This window comes from Falco naumanni, chromosome 4 (genome assembly GCF_017639655.2).
Source record: "Falco naumanni isolate bFalNau1 chromosome 4, bFalNau1.pat, whole genome shotgun sequence".
Classification (NCBI taxonomy): Eukaryota; Metazoa; Chordata; class Aves; order Falconiformes; family Falconidae; genus Falco; species Falco naumanni.
The window spans coordinates 39022787-39042384 of NC_054057.1; the positions used below are offsets into that span (position 1 = coordinate 39022787).

The following is a 19598-nucleotide window of genomic DNA, read 5'->3' on the forward strand; positions in this document are numbered from 1 at the left end:
ACTGTGGTTATTGCATATCCCACAGAAAACAAACAAACAAACAAACCCCAACCAAAATAAACGGCTCACTTGGAGTTAAGGTTGCAGAGATACGTTTTTCATTACTAAATTGATTAAGAGAAGAAATTCATAATTTTGATTATTCTGTCAGCCAGCCAGTCATACAATTAATTTAACTCATAAAAGGAAGTCCACAACTTAGACATTACCAACAGAAGGACTCATAATTTATGATTAAAAAAACCCCAAGATTTTCTCACATATATGAACAATTCTGCTGTTACTGGCCAAGATCTAGGGGTAAGTAAGAGGATATTAGCATGAACTTTGGGAATATGAAGCTTTTTATTCTGTTATAGGCATCTGTTGTGTCTTACACACCTCCTAAAATTCATGAAAGCAAAGCTCCTGCCCTGCAGACCTTATAAGAAGATAACTGTCCCCAGCGAGATGCTCCAAACTGTGGCGGGAGCTAAGGAGCTCTGATTGCCAGTGTAAGTTTCTAGTAATTACTTAGCATTTAAAATTGACTGTGGAGGAGCTAGTTGTAACGATGGCAATGCAGTGGCAGAGAATGTGAGTTTAATACAGCTCAAGAAAACATTACTTTATCATACTGGATGCTGGAATTACCAGCCTGCTATAGTAAGCTTCATATTGTATTTTGTGTGAACGGTAACTGCTGAAACTTTATTGTATCAGAAAAAAGGGGGGGGGGGAAATGATACCTCTCAGGGAGAGCTGAATTATACAGGGGAAAAATGCATCTTTCATCACCTAACTGTGTTAGAAGAGACCAATTTGAGTATCAGGCAATTTAATAATACAGAGCAGCAGGAGGGTCAGTCTTAAGAACAAACCCACAAAGGGAGGGCGGGAAAGGACACACGCATCCTCTCCTTCCTTCCTGCTTTTTCTCCTAGGACTTAGCAGGGGCCAAGACCTAATGGATCACTGCTAATGGAAGCCATGCAGTGGCTCAGGATGCATTAGGATGCTACTATTTTTAGGCTCACTGTCCATATTGAAACTGGGCTCAGGTTTCTTCAGCTGCTCAACCTTGATCATACAAAGAGATAAACACAGCTGTAAATCAGACAAACACAAGGATGACAAATCTTCTGCATGCATTCTCCCCCTTCCTAACAAAGAATATGCAAATGCAAAGGAAAGACACTACTTAAATATGTGTACTTATGTGTCTGATACCAAAACTACAGAATAGTTGGAGATGGACAGTAAGCTGAAGATTATTTCCACCAACTAAGCTCTGCTTCCTCAGAAAAAGGCAAAGCTCAGGTAATCTCCACATAGGCACGCTTGCTGCCATGACTTTTCAAGCTGATCTCAGTATCAAAAACACTGAGATCCCCTACTTCCCAGATTCAATAGACACTGAAGTTACTTGCTCGGAAAACCTGACTAGCATCCTTCGGTAGTGCCAAAAGCAGACAGGTCCAAAAGCTGTACAGTCAACACACAGTTCCACATAACGTTCAGATGACAGAAACTTTAATTATATTGTCAATAAAATAATGTAAAAAAAAAAATAATAATTTAAAAAATTATTATTACACAATGTTATATCCTTTGTTGCAAATGTTCCAAGATTTCACCATATCAAAAGTATTATCCCATGCACACAGCCTAAGGCCAGCAATTCTGTGAAGAAAATGGATAGGACAAGAGAAACTCTAAAACGACACTTTCCTTTGTAAAGAGAGTAGAAAAGAAAGATAAAATACAGAATTGTAGCAACAAGAAAAGAACATAATTTCCAAATGGTTCATGTCAATCATGTCAATACTGGTGGTGTTTTTTATTCTTGTAGAATAGGATGTTTTCAGCTACTTTTACACTTCTGTCTTTATAACAAATTATCTTAAAACAGTAACTGGCCACTGTCATACATCCTCAGTTAAAAAAAAAAAGGAAAGAAACTTGCATGCTTTGTCAGTAAGTTCTGAAAACACGCAAACAAGGCTTTTGCAAGGTTCAAATCAGAACCATCTTTTCTAACGATTGTTGAGTACTTAGTATTGGTGAAAAACTAGCAGTAAAATAAATAGCACTTATTTTACTATAATCTTTATTTTGCTTAGAGGACTAATAATTAAAGGCCAGTAAAAACAAAACAGCAGACTTACTGTAATCCATGGCACGTTGACAAGGCAACAAATGATACAGGATTTCCTCTAATTTCTCCCTGATAATAGCAATGTTCTCCTCCCTGAAATTGGAAATTGAGATTGTAAATCCACAGGACATCCCACAGTATCTCACTCCATCCCGTCAAACACTGATTTTTCATAAATACATGGCAAACCCACTGACATGGCACCAAGAATTGACTATCATCCCACCTCCTTTTAGCCATGGTTTGGTAGCCAGACAAACATAATTTCAACTTTCTACACCAAATGAAGGTATTTTCAGTGTGAAATCCCTGGCATCCCAAGACAGATTTCAGAGACAAATGACTCCAGAAGTGCCAATCTTTCTTCAATGACTAGGAAAAAAGCTGGAAAGAGGGGGCTTGGACTCAACACCTGGTCTGCACATGGCTACATCAGACAAGATGAACTCTGCTCGGAGGGTAAGGCAATTTCCTGCTTCTGAGGAGAAAGGTATGCTTATCAAATAATAATACTAATACCTGATTAAAACAGAACAAATCAGAAGTGCTCACTAGTGCTCCAAAACTAATGGAAACTTTATGTATAACGAAGCAGTAAAGCAATACAATGAAAACTAGTATTTGCCTCTTCTCTTCTGCAAATAAAATATACAACTTTAAAATCAAATCCAGCAGACTTTACTCAAAAAATCCTCCCTTAGTTTCACAGAAGTCACACTGACAGCAAAGTAAGCCCTACTGCACATGCACTGAATGTATTCAGTACTGTACGTTGTCAATATTTGTACACAAAATTAGAAAAACAATTTAAGCATCTCTTAAATTCTCACTGCCACTCTACCCTGCAGAGGAACTTACCTATTGACGCCTTGTCAAATTCAGCTATGCCATATTACTGCACTACTGTTAGTTAAAGGATTATGATGATGATTTTCAGTGCTTGCCTTTTTTTTTTTTTTTTTTTTAATAGCAACACTTTACTATTTCTATTCTCTACCACCACATGTATGAATAATCCACCTAGCCTAATGTACCCAGTCATACGAACATTTATGTCCATTTACTGCAGGGAAGGAAAGGCATTATAATTACTGCTTTTTCAGAAGCCTGTGGTCACTTGCATGATGCATAGCACAGTCAGTTTAGACATCTGACATTAAATGCTTTTCTATTTTATTTTTCAAATATGAAAAATGAAAAAAATTATCAACATCAGGCATAAGGTAAGAAAACACATAAATATGTTGGTTGAGCAGGAAGCCCTGTTCTGTTTTCTGCAAGGCACGCAAACTATATTTGAAAGCAACTACAAGGGTGCCTCTGTTTTGATGTGCTCTCCATAAGAGATGACAGGAGCCTGCTTGTCAGAGCGTGGGTGCTTGCTGTTGCTTCTCAACCTGGCCACTGAAAATCATTAGCTCCTCCTCAAAATCTTCTCTAGGGCATTCCTGTATGCATGGACCCAAAGCACTTGGTGTGGCGCACCGGGGGCAGCTCGCAGCTGCCATGACCAGCGACAGCAGCACCACAGAGAAATGCAACACCTGATCGGACAGGCTGCGAGCCTCACATTATTTGGCAGGCTTGTTGCTTCACTCTTGTGAGGAGAATCCCTGTGCCATATCTTTCATTAAGTGTCACTTTCACCCCCACCCCGGCCCAATTTCTTTCAGTCTCTTTATGTCTTGTCTTCTACATACCACTTCTTCCTTCCACTTGCTGCAGTGACAGCAGCCACCTCTCCTGCTGCTCTCCACCTTGGTGTTGTCTTCTCTCTGTATCTAGTACAGATACAGAACACCTTCACCAAACTGACCTTCAGGAGGACCTTCGTGCTACCCACACCATGGGACCTCTCTACTAAGATGTCTGCACAAAAATGGTACTGGTGTCGTGCAGATAATATTCAAGCAGGCTGTGCTGATGTTTACCCGGCTCATGTCTGTGAGAAGCTCCAGGGCTGATCCTCCACACAAGGCTACAGTGGCGTGTCTGGCATAAGATGTATGATCCACCACCTTTGGACCAGCATTTCTCAGGACCACCAAGCATTTTGGACTCAGATGGAATACAAATGAAAAGGAGATGGTTTGCGTTTCTGCTTTGCACTCATGCATTTTTGCCACCAATACCTTAAGTTACATGGGATTTTAGACAGATTACCTCTTAGCCTGTTTTTCCCAAAACCTTGGCTCATTGTCTCTATTTTTTTCTCCTTTTTTATACCTACTTACTTCCTATATCTTAGTTACTTTAAGATCTCTCCAATTGAGATTTTTCTTTCAGTCTGTAGGATGTCCCCCACTATAGGATCACAGTACCGCTTAAGGCTTTCAGGTCTTTCCTGAATAAAAAGTAAACAAACAGACTCCAGTAATCTAGTAACAAAACCAACAATCAAACTATATGGATGAGCTAAAACCTTGTAAGCAATAAAATATTCTCTAAACAGAACTCTTGCAGTAGTATTCCCGTAAAAGATATAACTGGAGTAAGTAAATGAACATGGGAATAATATTGAAAAAACTATCAGGAGGGAGTTGTACAGAGTTCTAGCTGTGGAAGGAATTTGAAATAATTAGACAAATTAAGGTTTTTTCTCAGAAAATGTAGTTAATATGTTCCAGAAGTAGAATCTCAGGCTCCATTAGTTTGCAAAACCATGTCTTTATAACCAGAAGAAACATTTTTTCATACTAAGAATCCAAGCCTGTGGCTCAAAAGTGTGTTTTGATCTTCTTAATGAGAATCAAATAAATGCTTCATGATAGTACCTCCAAATTAATTTATTCCATAATAAATCCATGAACAAATTTTTATGCATACAGATCTAGAAAAGAAAAATATAAGAAAAGGAGCTCAAATTCTTGCCTAGGAAAAACACAACTCTGACACACAAATTCTACTCTGTTTAATCAAATTACTTCAACTCACTGATCTACTGAAGTTCACAGTAATTCTGGTGGAGACAGAAATATGACTGATCTTCTTAGTCTTGGGGACTGATTCTTATCACTATAAAACATTTACTTCTACATGCTGACATCGGGGGGATATTTTTTACATACAGACTTATATTCCTATCAACATAATGTAAGTCACCTCAAACCAGTTAATAAAATTTAAGGGGTTTAAATAAAAATAGCTTTTTTCAAGTACTTGATGCACTAGTGGTATGATGGTTGTTTTTCTGGAAAGAACTCTCCCAGTGTAAGAAATCCTGTTGTCAGGATGCTCCTAAATGAAGTCCTGAGGATCTATAATCTCAGCAAGGAAATAAGAGGTGCTGCAATGAAACCAGATGGCAGTACCACTGGATGGCTCTGGGAGTGATTGCTTAGCACCCCTTAATGGTGTTGCAAGCAGATAAAACATGCCAGCAACATGTGGCACGTGGTGGAGAGGGTGCAAATTCTGTACTGTGGTTTTGGGGGTCTGGTTTTTAACAGTCCACAAAACCTGTGAAGAGAGAAGCACTTAAAGCTACAAAGTCTAGAACTGGTTCTGTACTGAAAGTCAGGACAACTGAAGGGGCTCTACAGGTCAGTGTTTTCTTTTCAAACATGCAATTTTGGACAAGAGGTTCCTGTTGTTGCTTGCCTGCACTGCTGAGACTCTTTTACTCAGTATTAAAGCCCTTTTATAGCAGGTGCTGCAATCAAATACACTGTACTGCAGGAAGAATTGCAGTATATGGCAGATCTAAGACCACCAAGAGACTAAACGTGATCATCACATTTACCTTCTTTTACTCTGCTCTTAGAAATACTGAAGGACTGAGCTTGTCTCTCTTCTCTATTGGTATCTGTAGCAGCGAGACAGAAACTAAAAAAAAAAAAAATAAATTTTTTTTTCCTAAAAATATTCTGGTCATATATGAAAATTAAGACTTCTTCCAAGAGCTGAAATCAGCACATGTTACCAACAACAGTTCAATCCAGAGCATCAAGGGTGTTTTCTGAAAAGCTACTGGCTTTCTGTAGCTATTAGAGTCCCACTCTGCTCTGTCAAAAGCAGACAATAATGGACCATCTCAACAAAGCAAACCTCCACACTGGCCTCTGTGGGCTACTGGGGAATGGTTTGGTGTTAATATAAAGAGAAAATAAGACTGCTCTTCTAACTTATGTCAGCCTCATAGAGAGCAGCACATTTACCCCTTCCTGCTCTAAGACCAAGCCTGGCCAATGTCGAGTCAATGGGAGAAAATTAGGCTAAATAACATCTCCTATGTGACAAGGTCAGCCTGGTGACAATGTCTGTGACACAGACCTGCAACACACATACACTCATGCCGTACCTAAAGGCAGTCTTAATGCTATAGCAGAGAGAAGTTCAATATTTTTGTCTCCCCAAGGCGCACAGCCACTGCTCATGCTGTGGTTAGCACGAAGGCGAATTTTCTGCCAATGCCCATGGCATTCTTTTTTTTTGTTTCTTCAGTTCAGTAAGCTCTCTTTCTGTCATGAAACCTCTCAGCCTTACCGTGACTTCCAAGAGCAATACAGAATATACAAATCTTTAATAAGAAGTCTACTGATTTGGGTAGCTACAAATGCAGTAACATCCTACCAAAAAAGAAAAAAGAAAAAATATCAGAATGATACCAGGGTCAGTTAAAACAAAACATTATGACACTGGTAAGTTTATGACTTAATCTTCATCTTGATGTTTAAGTTGGATAATTATAGAAAAATCCTGAATTAGGAGTATCTTGCGCTGTGAACTGCTACAGCTCCCCACCAACCAGCATGCAACCCTTCTTGCATATGTCAGTCCAAGTTTCCCTGCAGCCTATCTGGGCAGGTAGAGTGGCAAAGATACTAAAAAATGAGAAGGCAGAGATGTTAGCAATGCAAGTAAAATCTGTTTCCACCTGTGTCCTTTAAGATAGTTTGTCCCTGTCGAGAGAGGCACCAGCTGCTGAGTAAACACAAAAGAGACTAAAAACATGTTCATTGATATTCACAATGAAGGGGGGAAACAAGTGAAGGAAGAAAACAGCCACAACAGTCAGTGATGGTGGCAGTTCACTCTTCTTTGCAGTCTCAGTGAAGAAATCATCTGCTGACCATACACTGACAGTGTTTGTTATTCACCTCAGAGACACTATGACCTTCCCAGGGGAGGAAAATTAAGGATGCACATTCATCTGCTTTCAAGTAACACCTGACATCAGATCTCCAAGTAAGCAATTTTCTACAATTAGGAGAGGTGCTAGCCACTAAAACTTACGCTACACTCAAGCACTGACCCTAAAACTAACAACTTCCTCCTTCCAGCAGCTACATATTCCTATTTTAACACTCAAGGAAACATATTCCTATTTTAACACCAAAGGATAAGGAGATTGCTCATCTAGTTCAGATCCTAGTAACACCGTTCCTCTTTCCTTGCAGCAGAAAGCTCCCAGAAGGCCAGCTAATGACCACACCACCATTGTGTGAAGTGCCAGATAATGATTAGCTTTTTAAAGCGCTACCCACTGTGGGGTCACTAGTTTTAATACTGTTTCCTTAGCAATCACTTAGATCTGTTTACAAATTATTGATGCTTGCACAAGTTTTGAACCAATGATAACTAAGACTGCATGAGAAAAAGGAACAGAAGAAAACGCTCACCCTCTTGCTGACTTCTACAGCAGAAAATGACTCGTTACAGATGGGTTTCTATTTACAAATAGAAAAGTCAAAATGGCACTTTCACATGTGCAACTGCATCGAGAGAAAATCTCTTCTAATTGACATGTGCTTCAGCAAAGGCAGGGGCCTGGCTGGCAGGACTGTGCTGTTCTGCAGCAGAGCCCTGGGCTCAGCCCTTACACACCTCAGCAACAATTCCAGGGACCCTGGCATCACCTCTTTGCAGAGTAGGTCTCTGGATGTAGCTACAGTGTACTATAGACTCATGAAAGCCAACTGTTTTGAAAATGTGAATGGTGCTCGCCCTTTGTAGGAGGACAGCTATCACGTACTCACACAACTGAGAGCTGACATGCTGTAGTGACATCAGGTTATAATGCTATTTCAGATTCTGAAATCAGAAATATGGATTCCAAAATTAGCATAAAGCATCACCACTTCTAAGACTTCTCCACAAAATGCCCATGTTTAAAGACTGTTGGCAGCACTCTTAAAAAACATAGACACATGTGTATGTGACAGGATCCTGCACACAGAAGACTCACTCCAACTGCCATTGGTGACTCATGGTAGGCGCTCGGAGCAGATGGCATGTGCTATCAGCCCAGCTTCCCAGTTCAGAGGCCAAATGAGGCTTGTGTTCACTGCCCAGTAGCTACGAGAGATGATGCTGCATGAGCATAGCTGCAGGGTGTGGAAAGAAAGCTCATGCCAGCGCAACACCATCTGGTCTGGGAGCTGCCTTGGCATCTGCTTGGTAAACAGGCTCTAGACTTGCCTTGCCTTACACCTTGGTCTTAGGGAAAATTATTTTATTTATCAGTTGCTGGATAAAGATGCGGCAAAGGAGAACAGAGCTGGTTACCTCTTCCTGTCTATTCTGATGTCTCGAAGTTGGCTCCTGCAGCAGTGCCTAGCGTGTCTGAGTCACGGCATACAAGTAATTTTAATGACAGTCATTTTGCCCCATTAGTGCTGCCTGTATGTAGGGAAAAGGGAATAAATATTTTAAAGGACTATATGAAAATCCTTTATAATCTACTCATACTAATCTGTCACATCAGTTCATCAGCCTAGCCCAAGTCTGAAGCCAAGTTATAAGCACATGATGTACAAGGTTACTATAAACACAACACAGAAGATGAGATGTTGGCATGCGCCTACGTGGATACCAGTCAGTCAGAAGATAAAGTTCTGAGTAAAATGGAGAAAAAATTAGATTTCCTTATTGGCTTATTATTTCTGAATGACAGAAACTTCTCTTTAAGTGAGAATTCACAGAGCTTGAGACTGTGTCCAGAAACATTAACCTACTGTATATAATACAGTGCTGGCTCAGTATCCATAAGGAACAACAGATGAGTCTCAGCAAAACTATTTACAGAAGTTAAGATCAAGTAAAAAAGATGTCAGGCTAAAGTACGCTGAAGTCTTGCATGGAGCACTCTTTCAGAAGGTCAGCAGCTTCCATTTGCTTAGCTTCACAGCCCTTCAAAGGGATTAAGTTAAAGACGAAATGATACTTTTATTCTTTAATAAGAGCATCTACACAGGGATTTAATGTTCTTTAGTGTTACAGCAATAATTAGTTTCTCTTAGCTATACTCAGTCCTTGCACAGAGTTTACAGAACACTTGGCTGATGCCACTCTCTGCCTATGTATGTTGTGTGTGTAGTTCATGGAAAGTAACTCATGAGGTGCGCAAAGTCTGGTAGGACTTTTCTGCAGATTCAAGCACTGCACTGCTGCCTTTCCTCTGAAAGTCACCCAGCTTCTCACTTCAGCAGAATCAGGACTTTATCACTAGGACTCACATTCACAATGGGATGTATGTTTTAAGCTCTTGATGGTTTCCACTTTCTGACAATTTTTTCCCCACCCAGGACTAGCCAAAAAACACAGGACTTTTTTTTTTTTTTTTTTTTTTTTTATGTCACAAAGAAAAGGAAGACACGATAATTAAACCTGCAAAATCCTACATGAGTCACTATCTGAGATTCATTCTAGCATAGCATATTCAAAAATATGGCCTGGGAAAGACTCCTAATACTGAAAGCTGCACTTTCGATTTCCTCCTTCTCAGTAGCAGGATGCATGTAGAAAGTAAGCTGGCAATAGCAAGGAGATAAACAGATAAAAAAAATATTAATGCAAATGTGTATTAACAGTGCCAGCCTGCAGGATCATTAGGTAAGGCAAATGCATTATATGTGATGGCTGATTATCTTGCCCTGGTACCCCCCAAAGGATGCTATGTTTTACTAACCTCCAAAGAGATTGCCTTCACAATTCAAACAATGCTAAAACAGGCAAGTGAGATATTTCTCAATACCTATCAACTCAGTGTGGCAGCATGACACTGACTCAAAAAAAAAAAAAAAAAAAAAAGTCCAGAATAACTGAAAACACACAGAAATCTAAAAATTTTGTGAAAGCATCAGGGCACATACAGTAACATTAATTCTAGCCAAAATCTACAGGAAGCCATTTGACCAGTATACTCTGAGACCACAGTTCCCTTTGCGATGGCAGCATCCTCTAAGGTATGAACCATACAGTCATTCCCTGCTCCACTACTACACACTGATCTTCCCCTTGTGAAACTTTCAATTGATGAACTCCCATCATACATCAAAAACACCTATGATTAGTCCCTAAGTGAAAGAATTTGCCATTTATTCTATCCGATTTCATCCCATTTCGGTCAAAGATAGCCAGTTTTCCATCTGATCCTTCTGTGCACTGTAATGCTTTCCAGTTTCGTACTGCTAGCAAATTTCATTAATATACACACACTTCTTTTTTTCAACCTAAGTCATTAATAAAAATATTTTATGAGAGCAGTCTGAAGATCAACCTTGCAGGAATCCCCTGCTAAACTGTGTCAGACTCAAAGACTCCCTGTCAGCTCTTCTTTGGCTAGTTTACTGCTATCAGTAGAAAGTAGATTATGGCCTAGATTTTTAATAATTTGCCATGAGGCAAGCAGAGCTCTGTTGAGGGAGGAGAGGAGCTCTGATGACATAACAGGAACCCTTATTCAAAATTTTCTCTCAAACAAGCAAGAGAGTGATTTTTCTGGTACTAACAGCTTCCCTAGTCTCCGGACACAGTGGAAAAAGCCCTGCCAGAAATAGTCATATATAATTCCTGCATTATTTATGATTTGTTCCTTTCCAGTTTCTTTTCTCCCCCAGGGGCTTATCACCAGGTTGTGCAAGCTCTGGGTACATGTACACGCAGCTCCACACCAGCCCCAGGCTCCAGCGTCCCAGGGCAGAGGCTCCCTGCACTCCCCTCCCACCCCTTCCTGCCAGCCAAAATGGTGCTCCAGTTTTCAGGAGGAAAATGTAATCCCTCACAGGAACGCCTGTTTAGCATACAGGCTTTTCTGGCAAGTCAAAACACCTTCCTCTGGTTACAAAATGGTGAGTTATCAAAAGCTGAAGAAAAACTAAGAGATTCTTCTACGGAGCTCTGACAGTGGATGTCCTTAAAACTGGAAGATGCTGGTAGAAGCATCTTGCTATAAAATTGGAAACGTGTAAGTCAATGATAAAAATTACCTGCTCACTGGCTCCGTGTTTTTACTAGCCACACTGCAAATTATAGTGGCCTTACAATTGAACAGATCAAACCTGTGGTGATACAGCGAAATGTTGGAATGTTACTCCAGGGTAAGGTCTCATCAAATAACAGGCCCTAAGACATACACAGATGTTGCCCTCAGTCAAGGGACTGTACCCTAACTCCTCCTCAAGCAGACAAGATTTGAAGGAGGGAGCTTAACAGAAAATGCAATACCCATCATGTCAGGGGTCCCCGGTCCTCTCTAGCCTTTCAAGATTTTAGTGGTTTTCTCCCTTCTATATTATATTCCTTTAAAAGGGCATTTAAAGAGCCCTTCAAATACACATCAAGCCAAGACTTTAATCACAGCAAGGCAATGAAGTAATTTTCCCCTCTTGTGCACAGGCATTATGACAGCTGTAAGCTACAGTAACAGGCATTTTGCGCATGCTACTAGCCAAACAAATGCACACAGCAAAGGGAAATAATGACTATTTTTGCAAACTAAGGGCTCTGCTTTGCTGTGCAGCATTAAAATGCATTTTCCCCACAACCCTGATTCCCCTAACTGCAATAACAGCACCTCTGCTAGTACGACGTCAGAGCACAAGGTCACTCCAGGGCACCCCAGCTCAGGAGGACGGCTGCGGGCAGCCTGAAGGAGGGCACTGGGCACTGCCCTGCCCACGCTCGCTGCCGCACAGCAGTGGCTGAGCACCACAGGGGCCAGCAATATGGCTCAGCACAGCTGGCGACACAAAGCCACAAGGCAATCTTAAGCCACAGGGCAAGTTTGGCCAAAGTTTCTCTGTCAACACCTACAATGGAGAAAAACAGTACCTAGAATTTAACTGTGTTGTTTGATGTTGTCATGATTATGCACATGCTGTGAAGTAGAAGCAAAAAGTGATGTTCTTTCATGCTGTGAGCACTCTTGCTGTAATACTGTGCCCATAATACACATACTGTGTTTATACCACCAAACTTAAGAACTTAGGGTTGCCTATGAAATATAGTTCCTTCTAGTTATATTTAAACATGTCATCAAAACTTTATTACATTTGTTTACCACAACTCTACCTGTGCAAGTCCTTTGACTGGGAGCTAAATTATTTTCATTGTCCACTTTTTTTCAGAAAGGAATTTTCTAAGAACCCATAGAATTGTCCAGCGTTTTGAGGGAATACAGGCAGAAACATTTATTTCTACATTCTCCAAAGAGGAAAACTGAAACACTTTATATGAGAAAATGTCACAGAATAGATATCAGCAGTTCCTTCTGAGGGAGAAAAACCCAGCAATGTGAATTACTGAGCACTACAGCTGTTTTTTTCCTTTCATCTTACTGACAGCATCAGTGACAGAATGATAACCCAAAAAGAAAGAAAGATAAAAGGACACAGAGATATATTGCGGCAACATTAAGTATACACAAGTTGAGTATTTATGTGCTGTGAGCATAGGATGATCTGGACTGACACAATCGGGAAAAGGCAATGCATGAAGGGTTTTTCTCTTTCTTATTAATTGATTATTCTCTTTGCTACCAGAGGGAATTTAGGCCAATACTGCTGCTTTCCTAGCAGTTAGAGGCATGATCTAAATTAAAGGAGGATTGGGGGGGGGAACAACAACACTGAAATGATTCAAAGATCTACCTCCTTTTGTTTTTCTTAAGCGCTGCATGTTGTTGCTGGTTTAATAAGAATGTCTTAGGTGCTGCCTAACTGTGCCAAATCAACAAGGACTTATAACAGAGAAGCGTCTCTTCTGCAGCTGCTAAATGTCGGCACCCTGCAAAAACATGTGTAATGTTCCACCTTCACAACAGTCCAATGTATTAACGAATTATGCAGCAATCAAATGTCATTCAAATTTCTCTTCTAATAAAAAGTTGTGTTAAACTGTGAACTCTCCTCCATATAAAAATCCTTTTGCTCCTTCAAAGTGGTATTTTTAATGATCTGAATGTTTCTCCCTTTTCCTCCCTTTCCCTGCCCCCCTCTCCTCTCTGAAGCATCCTAACTAACGGCAGGAGATCCATATGTACTTTACAGCACAGGAAGTTTTACTGGGGGGGATGGAGAGGGGGAGGAGTGGCAAAAGTAGTTATCAACTCCACGTTGCATATGAGCCAAGGCAGGCATCTGCTTCCCGGACACATTCATGCCTGTAACACTCCTAAACTGCTGAGTGTACATATATCTGCATTCCCGCAGCAAGTCAAAGCTCCTGTCTTCTCCCATATTGCCGATGGCACAACTGCAGCACTGCCAATTTGCATGTTTGTGCAGTATTCCTGCACTGGGAAATGCAAGGGGGAAATACACATGGATTTTAAAATACACCTCTCCTTACGTCACTGAGGCAGCCAAGTACAGAGGAGGCACTTTTGCTGTATAAACAGGCTTGCTCAAAGCCTGCAGCTGGCAGTGGATGGCAGATAGACATTTTCTTTCTCTCACTTTCTCCCACCAAAGCAGCAAGAGAGATGTTGCCAGGCCGCCTCTGTTTCTGCCTACAGCCAAAGACAAATTGCAGAGAGGTGGGTGAAAGCAGCATGTTGAAGCAACTGACAGAAACCTGGGTCCTTTCTGAAATACCTCTTCTCCTGCTTCTGCTAAGGAATATGCTGTGTAGCATAGTGCATATTTTGTGATTTATTTATAAACTGTACCCTTTTACTAGCTATTTTAAAGTAAGTATCTGAGCAATCTGCACAATCCCTAAAATTTAGTGTAATAATTATATTTTGCCTGGTGTGTATTGTAAGTACTGATTTCAAGGTGGTTTTACCAGCTACTGCGAATGATTTCCATAGAAACTCAAGGTACTAAATCACCATTATGAAAAATTCTTGTATTCCCAGTAATATTTTCAAAACATTTGATATAAAGCCAGAGTTCAGTTTCTCAAATGCAAAACAGATATTGCTGGGCTCTTCAACAAACAGGGCTCTCCAGGGCATTTACAGGTGCTCTGAAAAATACTGGCTGGTTAGAGGGAACCAGATTTATTTTTAAACAGCTATTGGGTACTGAAAATAGCCTCACTCAGTGTCTGGCACCGAAATGTACTCAGCAGCCTGCATTCTTCCAAAAATCTTTTGATATCTGAACTTTTCTGAAAACGTGCCCATGACTGAGGCCAATGGGCCCTTCCAGATGTGTCACAGCAGCTGCTCCCCTCTCCTCCAATCCCAGGCACTCAGAGGCAGCAAAACAAGCAAAAAATATACATCCACCTTCTTGGCATGCTTCCATAGGCCTGCTGCCTGCCGAGCTCCCAGAGAGGTGGGTAAGGAGGGGGCAGAAGAGCCCCCCATGCACCCCAGCACCCCTGGGTTCAGTGCACAAGGTGCAAAGCAGCCTGGAGAAGGAAACAGATCACCTGAGCAGCAATGCCCCGCCTTTGCAGTGCATCCTTGTGACCCTTCCATTCCCAGTTCAGTTCATCTCAAGCATCAAGGGTCAACGCAGCAACACCAGTTCTCTACTTAAAGCAGATGTAAAGAGTACCGACTGAAGCAGTGATAGCCATCCTGAAGGTATACCATGACCCTGCACAGCAACTAACTGAAGGGGAAATAATCTCTGGGACCCTGGAGACTGGGAGATGTTTTGCCCAGAAGACACTTCACTACCCTTCCTCTGAAAGGCCTGATCCTCCTGTCTCTTCCCCATGCAATTCAAGAGTACTCACAGAGAAGAGCCACTGATGTCAAACATTTCCTTGCTTGATTAAGGCTTACTCATCAGAAACAGATTTGTCCTAATTCAGTGATGGGACTCAGATAGATTAACTTAGCTAGGTTGCTTATATACCTTGATCCAGACAAATGGATTGTTTTGTTCTTATTAATATCAGCTATTATCTTTATTCCTGCTTTGAGTCATATTCTGAATCTGAGTCAAGACTTCTTGATTGCAGAGCACAGCTGACTGAGAAATTAGTCTTTACAATTTAATAGAACACCTCTGTGTTTGCCTCAGTCTGATAACGTATGCAGACTATTATCAGAGAGTAAAAAAAGCAGATTTCAAGTTTGCAAATGCCAGAAAGGGATAAAACCAAAGGAAACATATCTTCAGCTACTCAGTGGCTGAAGGATTCAGCTACTCAATGGCTAAAGGATTGTTTTGTCCACTTCCACTTTCACATTACACGGGTTAATGCATTTGTTCCAGAGTATTTAGGTGATCTCAGATTTAGTAAAAGACTTTCGGATTTTTTTTAATAAAATGTAAACATTGAACAAAATTTGGCCTGATAGGCGAATTCGAAGAGTTTCTATTATGCACAGCATATATTACATTCATGCACATTTTGTGTAACCTAAAGCAATTTTATACCTGACATCTACAAAATACTGTCCTAACAAACAGAAGGTTCTCAAGAAAGTTCTCCCATGTTCCACGCAAATAACAAAACACTCCTGCAAAGGCAGTGGGACATTTCACGGAAGACAACTGCAACAAACAGGACCTTGTCGTCATCATGCCAACAAATATCCAGAGAAAGAAATCCACCATTTGAGACACGGACCAGATATTTGGAAACATTATACAATAAATCTTGCTATTCTCATTAAAACCAACACACTTGGGGTTTAGTACAATGAGGAAATGCTAGCTACCAAACCAGAAAGATCTTCTTCAATAGGCATCAAAAGTTAATTTTATTTACTAGAAAAAAAGAACTACCATGTATACATTTTTAATAGATACAATTTTGATATAAACATCAATGTATTAATTTGCTAATAAAGTTTCTTATTTAAAAAGCTGGAATCTTAGAAGACGTGAAACATGCTTGCCTCAGAAGAGTAAAACAGATCACCTAAAAAATCAGATATCTCTCAAAAAAAAAAGTGAGTTTGCATTAAGATCAAAAGCAAAGCAAATTAAAAAAAGCAAAGCATAAGAAAGAAATTCTTACTTTAACTTCCACTGTCTTGCCACCTTGCTCAATATGCCTCTCAAGATACTCAGAAGACAACAGGTCACTGCAAGAAGAAAAAAAAGAACCATAAGCCTCGTGCATGCGTTCTTGCACTCCCTCACAGCAAGCACTGATTAAACATTTACATTTGAAAAGGGCAAAACCTGCAGGGTACTTTTCCTAAAATGTTCATAAAAATCACTGAAACAGCCGCTTCCAACAGAGTTACACAGTGCATGGGACACATTGATTTTTAATACCAGAAGGCAGGACAAGGAAAACCAAGGGGTGGGTGGGTGTGTTCTTCACAGAGGGTTCAAAAACAGCCACTGACAATGATTTCAATTCAAGAGACTCTTCTATTTGCTGCTAAAAGTGAACAGTATGGAAGTTAGGTGAACTTTCATAAAAAGAAAAAAAAAACAAAACAAAGCATAAGGATGAGAAATGATGAGAAGCCTCTCATAGTCAGTCCCGTGGCAGGCTGCATCTGAGGGGAAAATGGCAGCTGCCTCTGACAGACTCCCAAAGACACAATGGCACGGCAGTGAAATGACCCTGTAATGCCAATATGGTGAGCCCTGGACCACACTAAATCGGCTGGCAAAGCCACCAGCCAGAGGGCTGCACCGCACCCCAGGCTCAGTGCAGGTGTCCGGGTGGGCACCAGGCTGCCCTGGGGCTGCCAGGCCAGGCCTCCACGCACCCCCCCTCATGCCCACCCTGGGGACCCTGCAGCTGCAGCAATGCCAGAGGGAAACGCTCCCGGCAACAGCAAACCCAGCCTCAAAAGGACACAAGGCTTTGGAACAAACACTGAAAAAACAATCAGACCTGAGGCAAATGCTTACAAGCTAAAGGCATGCTGTATTTACTAAGAAACATCAACGCTGAACCCAGTCAAATCCTCTCTCTTGTAAGTTATTCTCTAGGCAAGTAGATGATCTCCATCAGAAATTTCACCCAACATTTTCAAAGACTGTAAAATTTTACTGAGATGAAATCTGTATAAAGATTTGCTGTTGTCCCACTTCAGAGGTGATTAAACTGGAAACGATTTAGAATTGGTAAAGAAAACATGGCGACAGGCACTCTGACTGATGGGACAGAGGGCAACGAGCACGGACCTTCTCAGCAGAAGAGGCAAAATCAAACATTTCTCCTTCAAACAACAAAATACCCAGGCTAGAGGTGAACTGACGTGCTGTCGAGGGCAAGGACAGCTGAGTGGCACCCAGGGCAGCAGCCACCCGGTGCTGCTCTTGGCCCTGGCTAAACAGGCAGAAGGGCCACAGACTGTTTAGCTCACATAGGCACAGAGCAAGCCCCTAGCAGGACGATGTGGGTAGCACGGGTCCTTCAGTATCAGCCCTGCAAACTGCCAGCTTGGTATCTGCATTAATAACCCAGGCACAAAAGCTAGGAGCGGTCTAGTTAAATATGCTGATAAGGCTAATTGGAAAGCATGGGGAATAAAGAAGAATATTGAAAAACTCCCACAGGAAAGAGCTGGATGATCTTCAGGACTTCATATTAGAAACAGGATCAAATTCAATTGTACAAACAGCAAATTTATGCACTTAAGGGCTGGAGGGAATTTCTGTTATGCTGTTTTGGAGGGCCTGGTTTACAAAGGAGAGAGACATGACTGCACTTGTTTCTGGCAAAATGATTTGCCAGATCAATATGGTGTCTTCCTGAAAAACACAACTGTCATCCCAGAATACATCAAAGAAGATGTATTTCCAGTCAAACTGAGGTAAGATTAATACCACTGTCCAAAGGAGACCTCTTTTCAAATACTGAAGACAGGTACTGGACAGCTTTGCTAAAAAGTTCAATTACCTGGAAGCACAGAGAGGCTCTGGGGATAACCAGGGAATGGAAAGCTTCTGAAGTCTAGCGAAAAATTGAGTTGTGAGGGGATATGAGTGCACCAGAGTTCATACACCAAGATGTAAAGGTAGCTAATTAGGTTACAGAAGATGCTGGCAGAACCTCAAATGTACACGGACTGTCAGTGACTCAATGAAAACTTGATGTTAGAAAAAAAAAAACCAAACTTTTTATCTAAGTGTAAGAAACAGAGGCAACAAAAAGAGGGATGCTAATAAGTTTCTGAACGGGAGCACCCATGGGACAACTGTCCATGGAGTGGTGTCTCCTCAGTCACAGGGAGTTCACAGCTGGTTGCTGCTGAAGGCAGGAGGTCTCAGTGGCTCCTCAGCAGCAAGTGCTGAACCTATCTTGTGTCAACACAAGCACTCATCAGAATACTCTCAATGTCAGAACTAACACTCATCAAGACACTCCTGGTGTCAGTATCGGCACTCATCAGAGTACACTGAAATGGTTCAACAAACCCATGGTTTTGCTGCATTAGGTAATTGAAGTCCTTTGTAAAGAGGTACAATAAGCTCCAGGGCTGATGTAAGAGAGGGAACATACCTGAGCAGCTGTCAATAGAGGAGAAAGCAAGCAAGCAACTCCTCTGGCCACCGCAGAACCAGCACGACCAACTGCCCCTAGATTCAGCCTCTAATACCCCCTTAATTTTGGTCAGGCCCACATACCTTTATTGATGCTTTGCACAGCAGCCGGCAAGTAACCCATTATGAAAGGCAACTAGAAGATGCTGTTTGAGTTACTGATTACAATCCTCTAATTCATCTTAGAAGTGAGTATTAAATATTTAAGATACTCATCCACCTGGGGGAAGCTCAAAGACTCCCATAAGGTCTGAATATTTTCCAGATTCAGGAATTTAGACAAATGCTCTCTTAAAATGTATTTAGTTTAGCTTGCTTTAGATACATAGTTTTCGGCTTTCACTACACTTCCCAGCAAAGTTCTATGCTTCCACATGTTTACTAAAGCCAGTTCTATAGCTTAGGGCTCTAGGTTTACTCTCAGCTATTTCTGGGGAACTCATTTAATCTAAGGTCATCCTTATCTGACGACCACAAAGGGTTTTGTGCCAAGGAAGATGCAAGAGATTATAAAATCTAAGATATTAAAGTAATCATACAGTACAAAAGACAGAGATCAAACAGAATGACTTAACTCAGAGAGAGGGTTTACAGTTGTATTTGCAGGGCTGACAAGGAGAAGCACAGGGTCTTCTCACATGGGTCTGACAAAATTACTGCTTTTTAAAAGATACTGCTGTTAATATCTTTATGTTCTGGAAGATCACGTTATGTTCTCCAAGATCTGGAAATTGCGTCTGGCATAAGAAAACAGAAATTGATCATTCTCTGCCTTGTACAATGCAAGAGCTAGGGAGGTAATAGAAAAGGCCAGTAAG

The 19598-nt window shown here is 41.0% G+C and overlaps 1 protein-coding gene across 11 annotated transcripts in view; it reads right to left on the reverse strand.

Moving 5' to 3' along the window:
- ADAM22 (ADAM metallopeptidase domain 22) overlaps window positions 1-19598 on the reverse strand; it is a 138221-nt gene that overhangs the window by 56489 nt on the left and 62134 nt on the right. For all 11 annotated transcript variants that reach the window (XM_040591636.1, XM_040591635.1, XM_040591633.1 and 8 more), the window contains exons 4-5: window positions 16289-16355; window positions 2148-2230 (exon numbers count right to left, since the gene is read on the reverse strand). In XM_040591636.1, coding sequence (XP_040447570.1) covers window positions 2148-2230; window positions 16289-16355 — 150 coding nt within the window. The remainder of the gene's footprint in view (window positions 1-2147; window positions 2231-16288; window positions 16356-19598) is intronic.